We start from the raw sequence: 16,637 nt of genomic DNA, 5'->3' as shown, positions 1-16,637 counted from the left end.
AAAAATCCTCAAAGCCATGACCCAAAATCTAGTGGAAAGCCTTCCAAGAAGAGTGGATGTTATTATGACAGCAAAGGGGGACTAAATCTGGAATTGGATGTTCAAAATGTACATATGGGAAGCCATGGCCTAATGGTTAGAGAAGCATCTTTGGGATCAAAAGGTTGCTGGTTTGATTCCCTGGACCAGCAGGAATGGCTGAAGTGCCCTTGAGCAAGGCACCTAACCCCCAACTGCTCCCCAGGCTACTCTAGGTGTGTTGTATGTCACTCTGGAGAAGAGCGTCTGCTAAATACTATTAATGTAATGTGATGCAATGTAATGTGGGTGTAAGGGGTCAGGTTCAGCAAAAAAGATGAGAGGAGTACAAAGGACAGATTACCTGTACCTCTGACCACAATCACAAATCGCTCAGAGGTATCCATGTGGTACAACAAGATGGCTGTATGATTATTGTGTTTATTGCAACCATACATTCCTCTGTAATGTTGTTTGAAGATCTAGGCTTGCATGCAAACACATCAAGAAGGTTAGCAGGTGAACCTCACACCCCCTGGAGGTTAGGAGGAATGAAATAGAACATACAAATTTGATCATTTATCCTTTAATTCCAAATTATTATGGAAAAGGTTAGCTGTGTACTATATGGTCTATGATATCTGAATGTCTATAATATCTAAAGATTTCACAGGATACTTTTGGATGATTTCAAGAATACTAGTGTATGTCCATACATGTTTGTGGATTAAGGGTTAAAAGATACATATTCCAGTGGGACTCATGTGCGGTACTTCTATAAACAAGCTCAAAAGAGAGCATGTGCCTTGTTGATTTGAATGGTCCATTTTCTTGAATGTGAACCACATGTGCTATTGACAAATAACTCCGCTCAAAGAATTATGGGCACACATACACAGTCACATACAGAGCTACAGGTGTGTGACTGGTGTTGAAAAAAAAGTATGCTGTATTATCAGATGTAATCCAGTGCATCAGATAGCTTTGGGAACCTGGGTGGCCTACAAACCAAACCAAACTAATCCATAGAGAAGATGACAGAAGGCCACCCACACACCCCAGTGAGCTCAACAAGTATCAATTTATGGCTTTGTACTCCAGTGGTGCAAGCCAGATGTGTACGGTGGTGTTCATTTCCTTCTGAATATCAAGAATTTATGATTTTCTTTGCTCACTTTTAGTTTACTGTCAGATTCACCCAGGACTCTCAACAATTTGCTCTTTTTTGTGTGTGCTTTCATTTTGGAATTGGATTTTCAGTGCAAAAACACAGCCATAATCTATTAACCATGATAATCTAAATGGTGTTAATCCAAAACACTTGGCATGTTGGATCATGAACACTGTGTATGGTTGAAGAAAACCTATTCTTCATTCAATCCTTCATCTTGAATAACTGCTTAACCCTGGTCAGGGTCATGGTGGCTCTGGAGACTACCCCAGAATCACTGGCAGCGAGGCAGGAACACACCCTGATTGGGATGCCAGTTCAGGATAGTTTTAGCGTAGCCAGTCAACTTCCAGGTGTCTTTTGGGATGTGGTGTAGTCATTCAAGTTATTCAGACAGACACTAGAGGGCAACACTCGCATGGAATTCATCATAGTGCAACACTAAGTGTTTTATCGGACCAGTTTCTTCAACATAACAATACTCTGTTCAACACATGTACCTAAACTGAGTCAGATTAGGAAAAAAAAAACATCTATGTACAAATTGTGGGGAACTTTTGAGAAAACCTTCTTGCCTGTTTCTCATAATACCATATTTTAACATTTTAATCAGGCAGGATGTCATGTTGTTCGGTCTTATTTATACTTAAAATAAACCCTCTGAGCTTCATATCAGATGAAAGTTTGTCCCATTTTAAAATGCATAGTTTCTTCAGTTTATCCAAATGCTATGTGGACAATGATATGTGATGTAAATGCCTTTAATTTTTTTTTAATAGGAAATGATTAAATAAATAAATAAATAAATAATTTTGAATTGAGCTGATGAATTATGAGGATGGAAGGCATATTGTTCATTTAAATTAACACTTGACATTTTCTTTCATAGTGTACATCATATTATTTTTGTTTTTCATTTTTCAAAGTCTTGCTTTTATTGTATTGCATTTAATAATAACAAAGAAAAAAACCCAATCTGCTTCTTTAGTCCATATTTTCTATCCCTGATTTTTTTTTAAAGCTGAAAGTCAAGCACTTGTGTTTAAAGGCAGTGGTCGAGACATGGTCAAATGTCATAAATCCCATCTCAGATGCTTTTATGAAAGAATAATCTGGTAACCTTGGAGGCAGGAACAGAAATTTGATTTATAGAGCTGCATAACTTGATTCTGAATACGTGTAACTTTTCACTTATTAATAACAAAGATATACACGAGGGAAACAATGCAAGTGTGGAATCATCGATTGCTTCTGGGAGTGTAAGGGGTGGTTTTTTTTCCTCTCTCTCTTTTTTTTGTAAGTTGTCCTACTCAAAAAAGAAGACGTGTTTTTGAATAAAATGAATAGCTTATAGTATGAATAGCACAGAGCAATATGAGGTTGAGCTCAAGTACAAACAGGGATTAGAAAATTAACTGACCTGAGAGGATTCAGAAACTTTCATACTGATCTGATACAATACGTACCCTTTCACCTTTGACTTGACTGCAGTTGCAACTGACCGTCACATCAGGTCCACATTCCTAAGGCGGGGGGAAAGAAAAAAACACAAAAACTTGTACTGTTCTGAAGTACGTAAATTACAAATCAAGGAAAGTAGATACGATTTCAACAAGAACACCCAAACAAAATTTTCTGGATCTTCCACTGAAAAGCATGCACACACACACACACACACACACACACACACACACACACACACACGTGCATTTTTGAGATGAATAATCTTGAGATAATCACGGTTCACGTTTGTTCTGACAAGTTCATTTTTAAGTTCATCAGTCTCAGAAGAAGGACATTGGAGTGCCTGTGTCTGAAGGAAACATAGCTGATTAGGACAGGTCCCAGATGTTTGTTATCTCACTTAACTCCTAACTAGTCATGACAAAGCCAAAACTTGAGATAGCAACAATGTTTCGCCCCACATTGTAACAGAAGATGACTCTGTCTGCCATAATGTTTGCATTTTTGTTTCTGTGAGCTTGATATGTATAGTGATTGACTCTTTGTTCCCATCAGTTGTTTGGGTTTCCCAATGCATGCGAGGCACACGCTGAGGGAAAACACAAAGTGTGTCTGAGTGACTGAGAGAGAGAGAAATTTCAATGCTCTTTACAAGTCACATAGACCAAGAAGATTTTGGACACCCATACTCACAGAAGTGTTCTTCTTCTTTGTTATAATACACCTGTCTAGAAAACGTCTTCGAACCCAAGAAGTAACACAGGAAACATCAGTGACTCAGTGATACAGTGAATTTTTGCTCGATGCTTGGCATGCAAAATTATTAACACATGGCCCAAAGGGCATTGAGCTTAGACTGAATTTATTCAATATACTATATTTTAGGGATTTAACGATATGGCGTGTCTCATTATATATTTTTGTTGTTGTTGTCGAAAAGATAACCTCTGGTTATCAAATAGCACATAGAAATAACTTGGAAGTACTGTATGAAGTCAGAAGTAAGAATTATGTCCTTTTCAACCACAAGCTACAAGGTGGAGGGGTAATTTGACATACAAGCTGCTGCAAAAATCTTCACAACATGGTTCAAATAATGTCCACAAGACAGTGGTTCAAGACGACATCATGAGTGTGACTGAGGAACTGGGTTAGAATTCAGGGACCGGTGCCCCCTGGTGGCCTGGAGGAAGGACAGTCCAGGCTTAATGTCATAGAGTGATGTCTACAGTACTTACCTCCTCAAGACAACTTTACAGTCAGTGTTATATCTTCAACATGCTAACATGACTGTATGTTGACTGATCTAGCATATACAGAATAACTCATTTAAAAGTAAAGTAGTGCTACTTTGCTTCCTTCTGAGTGATGCTACATTCATTTGAGGTCACACGCTCAACTCCAGGTTGAGGAGACATTCTTGACTTTGAATGCTGATTTCTTTGGCTTATCCCAATCGGAGTTCCGAGTTTTAGCCAAGCACAGCATCAGGATCATCATCAGCATTAATCAAGCCATCAGTCCCTTTTCGAAAGGTTGCTCTAAAATACCATTTTACTCCTTACAAACAGCTCATTAACAAACAGGAAGTGGAAATTTACCCCAAATCAGTCAGATCTTGTGTACGGGAGCACTTTGCACTTCCCGGTACATTATCATGCTGATGGATAATGAGAGGTGGAACAAATTTGCAAAATGTCCAAATAAGAGTACAGTACAGTTTTAGGCACATGTAAAGAAATGGTGTAGACCCAAAATGGCACAAAAATAATTAAATGAAATGTTTCAACATTAAAAAAAACACTATAAACAGTAAACAGTAAGCCGTAATAAATGAAACAAAGTCAATATTTGGTGTGAGACGACCCTTTGAGATAGATATATATATATAAAACCAGTATGGAATAGAAGTACCCAAGTCCCAATGGGCCATACCACAGAAGGTGGCTGAGAACAACAGGGCCAAGGTTCTGTGGGACTTCAGCTTCCAGACTGACAAACAGATCCTGGCTAACCAACCGGACATAGTGGTGGTGGACAAAGAGCAGAAGAGGGTGGTGGTGATAGATGTGGCGATCCCAGCTGACGCCAACATCAGGAAGAAGGAACATGAGAAACTTGAGAAGTATCAAGGGTTGAAAGAGCAGCTGGAACGGATGTGGAAGGTCAAGGGTTGCGTGGTCCCCGTGGTAGTGGGGGCACTTGGGGCAGTAACCCCCAAACTGGGAGAGTGGCTCCAGCAAATCCCAGGAGCAACATCTGAAGCCTCAGTCCAGAAGAGCGCAGTCCTAGGAACATCGAAGATACTGCGCAGAACCCTCAAACTCCCAGGCCTCTGGTAGAGGACCCGAGCTTGAGGATGACATGGCTACCACCCCCCCGCCGGGGGTGAGAAGGATATATATATATATATATATATATATATATATTAGTCTCAGGTCCAGTGAGTGCAGTTTTATAAGGAAATGAGCTGTAGGTTTTACTGAGCATCTTGCAGAACCAGCCACAGTTCTTCACACTCGCGTCTTCATTTTGCACCAAAACCCAGCAGCCTTCATTATGTTTTCTTTTTTAATCTGAAATGTAGTCTCTTATGTAATATGCTGCTCAGATACAAACTTTTTTTTCTGTAACATTTAATTTTGTGCTGGAAAATGAACATTTGAACTCTAAAATGTTTTTGTACTGACTCGATAATGTCGAAGTCAAAAAATAGAAATTGATAAAGTTTGTTTGAAATATATATGCTTTTCATGTCTCTGGGAAGGAATCATCTCATAAACGAAGATATTTTCTTTTTTCCATCATGGAATGTTTAAAGTTCATTTGAAGGTACATTTAATTTTATGATTTGCTTACGCCTCTATGTGTATGAGTATAGTATGCTTGGATATGCATCTTTACTGATATGCAGTCACATGGATCTGCCCAGATCAGCTGACTGCTGAGATAAAGAGAGAGAGAGAGAGAAGAATCAGGAGGATGAAGCAGAGATCAGGATATTGGTGATTGTGGTATTAGAGACAGATGATGATGATGATGATTATTATTATTATTATTATTATTATTATTATTATTAAGAGGGCGGCACGGTGGTGTAGTGGTTAGCGCTGTCGCCTCACAGCAAGAAGGTCCGGGTTCGAGCCCCGTGGCTGGCGAGGGCCTTTCTGTGTGGAGTTTGCATGTTCTCCCCGTGTCCGCGTGGGTTTCCTCCGGGTGCTCCGGTTTCCCCCACAGTCCAAAGACATGCAGGTTAGGTTAACTGGTGACTCTAAATTGACCGTAGGTGTGAATGTGAGTGTGAATGGTTGTCTGTGTCTATGTGTCAGCCCTGTGATGACCTGGCGACTTGTCCAGGGTGTACCCCGCCTTTCGCCTGTAGTCAGCTGGGATAGGCTTCAGCTTGCCTGCGACCCTGTAGAACAGGATAAAGCAGCTAGAGACAATGAGATGAGATGAGATGAGATGAGATTTGCTTACGCCTCTATGTGTATGAGTATAGTATGCTTGGATATGCATCTTTACTGATATGCAGTCACATGGATCTGCCCAGATCAGCTGACTGCTGAGATAGAGAGAGAGAGAGAGAGAGAGAGAAGAATCAGGAGGATGAAGCAGAGATCAGGATATTGGTGATTGTGGTATTAGAGACAGATGATGATGATTATTATTATTATTATTATTATTATTATTATTATTAAGAGGGTGGCACGGTGGTGTAGTGGTTAGCGCTGTCGCCTCACAGCAAGAGGGTCCGGGTTCGAGCCCCGTGGCCGGAGAGGGCCTTTCTGTGCGGAGTTTGCATGTTCTCCCCGTGTCCGCGTGGGTTTCCTCCGGGTGCTCCGGTTTCCCCCACAGTCCAAAGACATGCAGGTTAGGTTAACTGGTGACTCTAAATTGAGCGTAGGTGTGAATGTGAGTGTGAATGGTTGTCTGTGTCTATGTGTCAGCCCTGTGATGACCTGGTGACTTGTCCAGGGTGTACCCCGCCTTTCGCCCGTAGTCAGCTGGGATAGGCTCCAGCTTGCCTGCGACCCTGCAGAACAGGATAAAGTGGCTACAGATAATGAGATGAGAATGAGATTATTATTAAGAACTCTCGTGTATTAAATGAATGAAACACATAACATGACCTTACGTTCATCATCCTGTAGCTGTCACACTGTTGTAGTGTTTCCCACGCATAGGTGGTACATACCGCCCCCCCCCCAACACATTTAATTTATTAATCCTTTCAGAATACCATGTAATTCCAAATTGGTGCCGTCATTTATGCAGCTCAAGGATCAACAAAAAGGAGAGAGATGAGTTGGGAGAGAGGAGCTGGAAGGGGGCGGAGCAACCTCAGTCACACCACATCACTATCAGAAACCTTTCAGGCAACAGTGTGAAGTTGCAGTCTGGCTGTTTCTCTGTGTTCAGTGCACCAGCAGGAAAAAAAAAAGTTTTGCGTATTGTTAGACTAGACAAAGTCACGGAACCTTGGTGCCAGATCGGCTGCTTTCATCTCATCTCATCTCATCTCATCTCATCTCATTATCTCTAGCCGCTTTATCCTGTTCTACAGGGTCGCAGGCAAGCTGGAGCCTATCCCAGCTGACTACGGGCGAAAGGCGGGGTACATCCTGGACAAGTCGCCAGGTCATCACAGGGCTGACACATATGGCCCTTTTCCACTACCCTTTTTCAGCTCGCTTCAGCTCACTTCAGCCCGACACGGCTCGCGTTTCGACTACCAAAGAACAGCACGACTCAGCTCGCTTCAGCCCTGCTTAGCCCCTAAAACTCGCACCATTTTGGAGTGGGGCTGAAGCGAGCCAAACCGAGCCGAGTGAGGCTGGGGGCGTGAGCAGACACTCCCCTGTGCACTGATTGGTGAGGAAGAGTGTCCTCACATGCCCACACACGCCCCGCGAGCACGCTGGGATCTGTAAACACCGTAAACCCGGAAGAAGAAGAATTACGAGAATTTCTGAAGCCTTATGCGCCTCGCCTCATCTATACACTCTTGCCAGTATCTGTTGGCGTTGTCGGTGACAACAAGCCACAGAACCAAGACCAGCAACACTAACGACTCCATGTCCTCCATGTTTATTGTTTAGTATCCGGGTCGTGAGACTACCGCTTAAAAGCTCACTGATGTCACTGTTTGCGCTGCTTAACGACATCACGTGACGTCCACCCACTTTCACTAACTCCACCCAATGTGTCCACCCACTTCCAGCCAGCACGGTTCAGCGCGGTTGTAGTCGAAATGCAACTCCAACAGCCCCGCTCAGCTCGACTCAGCCCAACTCAGCACGGCACGGCTCAGCCCAACTCAGCCGCGTTTGTAGTGGAAAAGCGGCAATAGACACAGACAACCATTCACACTCACATTCACACCTATGGTCAATTTAGAGTCACCAGTTAACCTAACCTGCATGTCTTTGGACTGTGGGGGAAACCGGAGCACCTGGAGGAAACCCACGCGGACACGGGGAGAACATGCAAACTCCGCACAGAAAGGCCCTCGCCGACCACGGGGCTCGAACCCAGGACCTTCTTGCTGTGAGGCGACAGCGCTAACCACTACACCACCGTGCCGCCCCCGGCTGCTTTCAATATTTCAGAAAATGCTGATCTCCTGAAATTTGCACACACAACAGTGTACAGACAGACAAGCTTCAGTAACTCAAATAACCACTCTTTGCCACTGTGGTGAGCTGAAAAGCATCTCACAACATGCCAAACCTTGATGTGGATGGTGGCTGGGCTTCAACAGCAGAGGAACACATCAGGAACCAGGACTCTGGTGCGACAGTAGGCACAGAGTCACTGAAACAGAATAGTTTAGGATAGGAAAATCATTTCATGGTCTTTCTTTGTACTTAAAGGAACAGTCCACCGTACTTCCATAATGAAATATGCTCTTATCTGAATTGAGACGAGCTGCTCCGTACCTGTCCGAGCTTTGCGCGACCTCCCAGTCAGTCAGACGCAGTCAGACGCGCTGTCACTCCTGTTAGCAATGTAGCTAGGATCAGTATGGCCAATGATATTTTTGGGGGCTGTAGTTAGATGCGACCAAACTCTTCCGCGTTTTTCCTGTTTACATAGGTTTATATGACCAGTGATATGAAATAAGTTCAGTTACACAAATTGAAACGTAGCGATTTTCTATGCTATGGAAAGTCCGCACTATAATGACAGGCGTACTAACACCTTCTGCGCGCTTCAGCAGCACATTGATACGGAGCTCAGATATCAATGCGCTGTCGAAGCGTGCAGAAGGTGTTAGTACGCCTGTCATTATAGTGCGGACTTTCCATAGCATAGAAAATCGCCACGTTTCAATTTGTGTAACTGAACTTGTTTCATATCACTGGTCATATAAACCTATGTAAACAGGAAAAACGCGAAAGAGTTTGGTCGCATCTAACTACAGCCCCAAAAAATACCATTGGCCATACTGAGCCTAGCTACATTGCTAACAGGAGTGACAGCGCGTCTGACTGCGTCTGACTGACTGGGAGGTCGCGCAAAGCTCGGACAGGTACGGAGCAGCTCGTCTCAATTCAGATAAGAGCATATTTCATTATGGAAGTACGGTGGACTGTTCCTTTAAAGAGTCATATCCTGCATCTGCATGAAAGTAAAAACCTTATCTACACAACTTTTATCTGGCATCTGGCACAATCCCAGTCCAAAGCACACTCAATCAGAGGAAACTTTTGAAATGAATAATACACCTCGAATTAGTTTATGTATTTGCATCTGCCTACAACAAATTATCTGTTTATTCAGGGGGGATTAATGAAAAAAATACCTGAGGGCACATTTTGTTTCACAGCTCCGGAAACCACTGATAATTATGTACATGAATGATTATTTACATCTACCTACTCAGTAGTCACATAAAAAATAAACATTACATGGTATAATAACCCTCACAATGAAAAGCTCCTTAAGCAGTTGCAACAAAACCACAATCACTTCACTGAATGCCTTTCAATGTGTTATGCCTCTTTCACCTATAAATATTTGCACAGTGAGATGTACTGAAACACAGCAGGGTATAACTGCAAGCAAACACTTCAGCATAATGATCATCCAAGTGTTTAATTCGAACTGCATATTAAAGACATTGCAGTATCATTCTCATCTCATCTCATCATCTCTAGCCGCTTTATCCTGTTCTACAGGGTCGCAGGCAAGCTGGAGCCTATCCCAGCTGACTACGCGCGAAAGGCGGGGTACACCCTGGACAAGTCGCCAGGTCATCACAGGGCTGACACATAGACACAGACAACCATTCACACTCACATTCACACCTACGCTCAATTTAGAGTCACCAGTTAACCTAACCTGCATGTCTTTGGACTGTGGGGGAAACCGGAGCACCCGGAGGAAACCCACGCGGACACGGGGAGAACATGCAAACTCCGCACAGAAAGGCCCTCGCCGGCCACGGGGCTCGAACCCGGACCTTCTTGCTGTGAGGCGACAGCACTAACCACTACACCACCATGCCACCCATTACAGTATTATTAATAATAATAATAATAATAATAATAATAATAATAATTTATTTTAAAGCATTTCAGAATCTCAGTGGTCTAACAATAACAATAATAATGATATGAACAAATAAGAAATTATAACAATCAAAGCATATGTATATTAGTGTTTAAATTTATTTAAAATTATGAAAACAAATTAATTAAAACAAATTAGTATTCAATTTGTAATAATAATAATAATAATAATAATAAATTTGTGACAGGCTGATACACACCCACAAGAAAACCTAAAGCGCTTGCAAACAGGAATGTATTAATTTTGGAGAAAATGCAGTAAAAATGTAATTATGTTTTTCCCCCAAAATGCACTGAAAGCATGTGGGTCAATTCAGGTCTGGTCGTGTTTGGAGACATAAATACAGACACACACACACACACACACACACTGCATTCCACAAACTCAAGCATGCTCCAGCATTACACATATTCATAATATACAGGTACTTAGTAGAAACACACACACACACACACACACACACACACGCATTTTCTTTTAAGTTCAATTCACATTAAAAAGTATCGAAAGAGCTTTTAGTCATCAACCACTCCCTTCCTGTGTGTCAGCTTCACATAAATCAACATTTCAATCCACATATGTACGTGTTACCATGGGTAACACTGAACTGTGAGGGATCTCGGAGCAGGCTGAGCCCCAGAGGTGCAGTGTGCAGGCCCACCGGTGTGTGGACACACCCTGGCACTTGCCAATCAGTCCCCCTGCTGTCTTGTAGGGTTTGCTATTAGAAGCAAAGGCTAGGAGAAGGAGACTCCGAAATCAAACCCTCCTGCTGTCTTGTAGGTCATGTCTCTTTAGACAAAGGCTAGGGGAGTAAACCCTGAAATCAAATCAGGAGGGAGGGACCCGAAGGCAGATGTTGGAGCAGCTCGACCCTTCATCTGGCATCCCCTGCAGTGACACCAACTTTCCAGATGTATTGATCCGTCTCTCCTCTGGATGCTGTTGGTGAAGCCGAGAGAAAGGAAGTAGGAACTGGACAACACACTTTCTCTACACACGATGCCCAGGCACAGCAGTTCAAGAGGTGGCGCAGAGGATACTCTGCGCTCACGAGCTGCGATCGTGGGAAAACAACACAGAGGAGGGCAGTTTACAGGTTATAAATTCTCTCGAATTGGCAAATGAGAGAATGTCATGGGTCCTTCTCAATAGTGGGAGAGATCATCATGTCTCACTGACCAGCTAATGCCCGCCCAAGCTGGGCAGCCCCCGGCCAATTAGTTGCTGGTCCGTCACACCTGTGTGCCTCTCTGCACTCAAAAAAAAAACATTGGATTTACTTAACCGAGTTATGGCAACCGGTCCCACGAAACTGTGTTAATTTAGATGTATTTAATACAGTTATGTTGAGTTTTTCAACACATAACTGTATTCAATACATCTAAATTAACACAGTTTCGTTGGACCGGTTGCCATAACTCGGTTAAGTAAATCCAATGTTTTATTTTTTTGAGTGTGGGTGCAAGAGGATAGGTCAAAAACCAAATAGCAGGCATAAGTACCCATGAACAACAAACAAAGAAAACGAAAGGCAACTTTGTTGCGACTTGGAACCTGGAATGTCCGCACACTCCATCAGGGCATAGAAGAAAACCTCACTGAAGTGAACAGCATCAGGAAAACAATAGTTGTTGAGAGAGAGCTCAACAGACTCAAAGTGGACATTGCTGCCCTACAAGAAACATGTTTGGCCGATACAGGATCCATCAGAGAGAGAAACTACTCACTCTTTTGGCAAGGGCTTGGAGAAGACGAACGATGGCTCTATGGTGTAGGGTTTGTTGTACATAACAAACTTTTGGACTCCATCACCACCCCATCAGCCATATCTGAGTGACTTGCATCACTGACACTCACAACATGTGCAGGACAAGCAACCATCATAAATACCTATGCCCCTACCCTGAATGCAGACCCAGAAGCAAAAGACAAATTCTATGATGACATCCACCGTGTGCTCCAGCTAGTCCCAGCGGAAAACCAGCTCTATGTCCTCGGCAACTTCAATGCCAGAGTAGGGAGTGACCATCTCAACTGGCCATCCTGCTTAGGGTCCTTTGGCATCGGAAAAATTAATGACAATGGACAAAGACTCTTGGAGCTCTGTACTGATCACGGACTGTGTGTAACAAATACATACTTTGACTGCAAACCACGCTACAAGGTCTCCTGGCAGCATCCCAGATCGTGGCACTGGCATCAACTCGATGTAGTCCTAACCAGGAGGAAAAGCCTCAACTCAGTCAACATGACTAGATCGTTCCCAAGTGCAGACTGTGATACTGGCCATACTCTGGTAATCTCCAAAGTCAAGCTGGATCAAAAGAAAGTTCACACACGAAAACGGCCCAAAACAGCAAAGTTGAGCACATTCAACATGAAATGCAGGCCTAGGCAGGAGGAATTCTCCACTAGACTACATTATCTCATTGAAAACCAAGGTGGAGGTACTGAAGAAGATCTTCACCCAGAAGAAACATGGGAAGCACTCCGCATAGCCATGTATGATGCTGCCTCTGAGACATTTGGAAAGAAAACCTCCTTCAGAAAAGACTGGGTAGAAGCAAACCAAGAAACCCTACTACCGTTGCTTGAAGAGAAAAGAGATGCACTGCTGGCCCATGCAAGATCACCCAGCCAGTCCACACATGATAGGTTCAGGGAAGCTAAGGGCAAGCTGCAGGCTGAATCCAGAAGATGTGCAAATGACTACTGGAATGCATTGTGCAATGAGATACAGGAGGCTTCTGACCACGGTGACATCAAAACCATGTTCCAAAAGATCAAAACTGTCTTAGGACCACAGGTCACCAAAGTGGCTCCAATCAAATCAAATACTGGCGAGCTCATCCATGACAAGAACCAACAGTTAGAGCGCTGGATTGAGCATTACTCAGATATGTATTTGGTCGAACGCCATCTAGACAGCAATCTCCAGCTCCCAAGACTACCCGAAATGACAGGACTTGATGCAGAACCCACTCTCTTTGAGTTGAGCAAGGCTACTGATGAGCTCTCTTCTGGTAAGGCTCCAGGCAGTGACTCCATACCAGCTGAGCTCCTGAAGTACAACAAAGCAGCCATCACCCCTCATTTACAAATTTCTTTTCTGCTGGAGAAAAGGCCCATACCACAAGACATGACAAATGCAAAGATCATCACGCTGTACAAAAACAAGGGTGACAAGGGTGATTGCAACAATTACCGCGGTATATCACTCCTGAGTATCGCTGGCAAAGCCTTTGCTTGTGCGGTTCTTAAACGTCTATAACTACTTGCCGACCGAATTCTGCCTGAAAGTCAGTGTGGTTTCCGCTCAAAAAGGTCAACCACTGACATGATATTCTCTCTTCGTCAACTCCAAGAGAAATGTCGTGAGCAACAGCGACCACTTGCCATCGCCTTTGTGGATCTGACTAAGGCATTCAATATGGTCAGCAGATCAGGTCTGTTCCATGTGCTGGAGTCCATTGGCTGTCCACCCTCCCTACTTCGCATCATATCATCATTTCATGAAGATATGCAGGCAACTGTCCAGTTCAATGGTTCGCAATCCAACAGTTTTGCAATCAAGAGCGGGGTCAAGCAGGGATGCATTTTAGCTCCAACCCTATTAGGAATTTACTTTGCCGTTCTGCTGTCCACTGCTTTCAAGGAGATCCCTGGTGACGTCTTTCTGCATTGGCGAGCCGATTGATCCTTATTCAATCTGGCACGCTTCAGGGCCAAAATGAAGGTGAAGGAAGCCACCATATGCGACTTACTCTTTGTTGATGACGCAGCTCTGGTCGCCCATGATGTTGCCACCCTACAACACATGCTTGACAGGCTTAACTCAGCATGCAAGCTATTCTCACTTGTGATCAGGGTCAAGAAAACCGTTGTCCTTACCCAAGGAATACAAGAGAACCATGAAGCCTTGAAGTTGGATGGCAAGCCCCTAGATGTGGTGGACAAATTCTGCTATCTGGGCTCCACTGTGACTTCTAATATTTCCCTTGAAGAGATCAACTCAAGGGTTGGGAAGGCAGCTGCAGCCTTTGGAAAACTGTGCAAGCGAGCGTGGCAAAACAAGTACCTGGATGATAAAACCAAGGCAAAAATCTACGAAACCTGTGTCCTCAGCTCCCTTCTGTATGGCTCTGAGACCTGGACATGCTACAAGAGGCACAAAAAGAAACTAAACACATACCATCTTAGATGTCTCTGAAAGATCTTCAACATCAAGTGGCAGGACAGAATCACCAACACCGATGTACTGAGAAGAGCAGGCCTGACCACCATCATGACTATGATAAGCCAAAGAAGAATGAATAGGGAGAGGGGTGAAATATAAAGACTATATATTCTAATAATTTTGCAGAAGATGGAAATCCAAACCAGAAGGTTCTTGTATTTGCTTGTTTGAAGAGATAAAATGATTAATTTAACTTACACATGGTAATAATGTTAATATTGTCCTCTGAGAGCCCTCTATCAATGCTGGGCCCTTAGAATTGTCCTCTCCAACAGCGCCCTTGACTGAAATCACTGGCAGCATTTCAATGATCATAAATACGATAATTTTAATGAACACTGTCATGAGTACACAGCAAAATCCCCAGTGTTGAATTAACACCCAGAGTGTTTATATAGGTCCAATTGAACCTATATAAACACTCTGGGTGTTAATTCAACACTGAGGAATTTGCTGTGTACATTACCTATCAGCCCCTGAACATCACAAGATCACACGCATCTCACATTAGTGTCTAATGAGTACTAGCATTTAAGTTCTGTTATTTGTAGCACTCTTCGTTGAGCATTTGTCATGTTCACTTCATGTTCTTGTGTATTTCCATGTTTTTCCTGGTTCTTGTTCCTCTAGTTCATGTTCTTAGTGTTTGTGTTCGTATTGTACTTATTAAAGCTTCCACCCTTTCATCTACCTCAGACTCCAGTTCATGACAGAACACTAGACCCAACTGTAGATGCAGCAGACATGTCAGCCCAGAACAAACACCTGAGGCAGCTAGACCAGATCAATGCCCTCAAGGTAGGGTTGGATTGAACACAGGCAGCAGCTTCTCCAGCCTGATTCACACCAGAAGTGAATGGAACAGCCTCACTAGCCACGCTCAAGCCCATGGTAGACCAGCTGGCCTCCCATGTCTCGCCCAAGCCAGAAGATGACAAGGAGGCCTCACAAGCCACACTCAAGCCAAATGAGGTCTCTTTCTTGTTTCTTCTTTCTGCCATAAGTAACGAATATGAAGGGAATCCTATTACTAAATTTGTATGTGACACCCACTTTTGCAAATTAGTCATGGGATTTTTGGAATAGCTTAACAATACAGGTGTCGCAGTGCTAAGTCTTTACCGTAAGATTATCAAAACCATGCTGAATTTTGTAAACAATATGGCCACCACATGCCAATGAATCCTAGCAGGATGATGCATGGTTTATTATCCCCCGCTGGCCAAAAGGTCCAAAGGGGGATTATGTCGTAGCGATTTCCGTCCGTTTGTCCATCCGTCCTGGGAAAGGTGCTCACCTTCTGAAATCAACTCCTCTCACAATATTTGGAGGAATTTCATGAAACTTGGCAGGATTCTTTGTTATATGTTGGTAATACACATATTGTAATTTTGTTAAATTGGGTCACATTTTACCAGAGTTACAGCCCTTGCTTAACAAAATTATAATTTGACAATTTCATGAGCATGTGTTTTCCTTCTGAAATCGACTCCTCTCACAATTTTGGAGGAATTTCATGAAACTTGCCAAAAGGCATTGTTGTATGTCTGTAGTACGCATATTGTTATTTTGTTCAATTCGGTCGCATTTTACCAGAGTTGTGGCCCTTGATTAACAATCTTGTACTTTGACAATTTCATGAAGGTGTGCTCGCCTTCTGACATCAACTCCTCTCACAATTTTTGGATGAATTTCTCGAAGCTTGGCAAAAGGCCTTGTTATATGACGGTAATATGCATATTGCGATTTAATTTCGTTTGTGAAAATTTTACCAGAGTTTTGCCCCTTGATTAAACAACTTGTACTTTGACAATTTCATGACAGTGTACGTTCTTCTGAAATCAACTCCTCTCACAATTTGTGGAGGAATTTCACCAAACTTGGCAAAAGTCTTTGTTATATGACTGTTATACACAGATTGAAATTTCGTTTAATTTGGGCAAATTTTACCAAAGTTATGCCCTTGATTATTAACAAACTTGTACTTTAGCAATTTCATCAAGGTGTCCTTGCTTTCTGAAATCAACTTACCTCACAATTTTTATCCCCCGCTGGCCTTAAAGCCCAAATGGGGATTATGTTGTGGCGATGTCCGTCCGTCTGTCTGTCCCAGGAAGGTTACTCACCTTCTGAAATCAACTCTTCTCACAATTTTTGGAGGCATTT

The 16,637-nt window shown here is 43.0% G+C and overlaps 1 protein-coding gene across 1 annotated transcript in view; it reads right to left on the bottom strand.

Moving 5' to 3' along the window:
• The window catches only part of col4a3 (collagen, type IV, alpha 3), a 99,851-nt gene that overhangs the window by 77,459 nt on the left and 5,755 nt on the right, over positions 1–16,637 (bottom strand). The window contains exon 2 of the mRNA XM_060942273.1: positions 2,656–2,712. Coding sequence (XP_060798256.1) covers positions 2,656–2,712 — 57 coding nt within the window. The remainder of the gene's footprint in view (positions 1–2,655; positions 2,713–16,637) is intronic.

Source organism: Neoarius graeffei, chromosome 16 (genome assembly GCF_027579695.1).
Source record: "Neoarius graeffei isolate fNeoGra1 chromosome 16, fNeoGra1.pri, whole genome shotgun sequence".
In the NCBI taxonomy this organism is placed as follows: Eukaryota; Metazoa; Chordata; class Actinopteri; order Siluriformes; family Ariidae; genus Neoarius; species Neoarius graeffei.
This window is presented reverse-complemented; position numbering and strand designations above follow the sequence as displayed.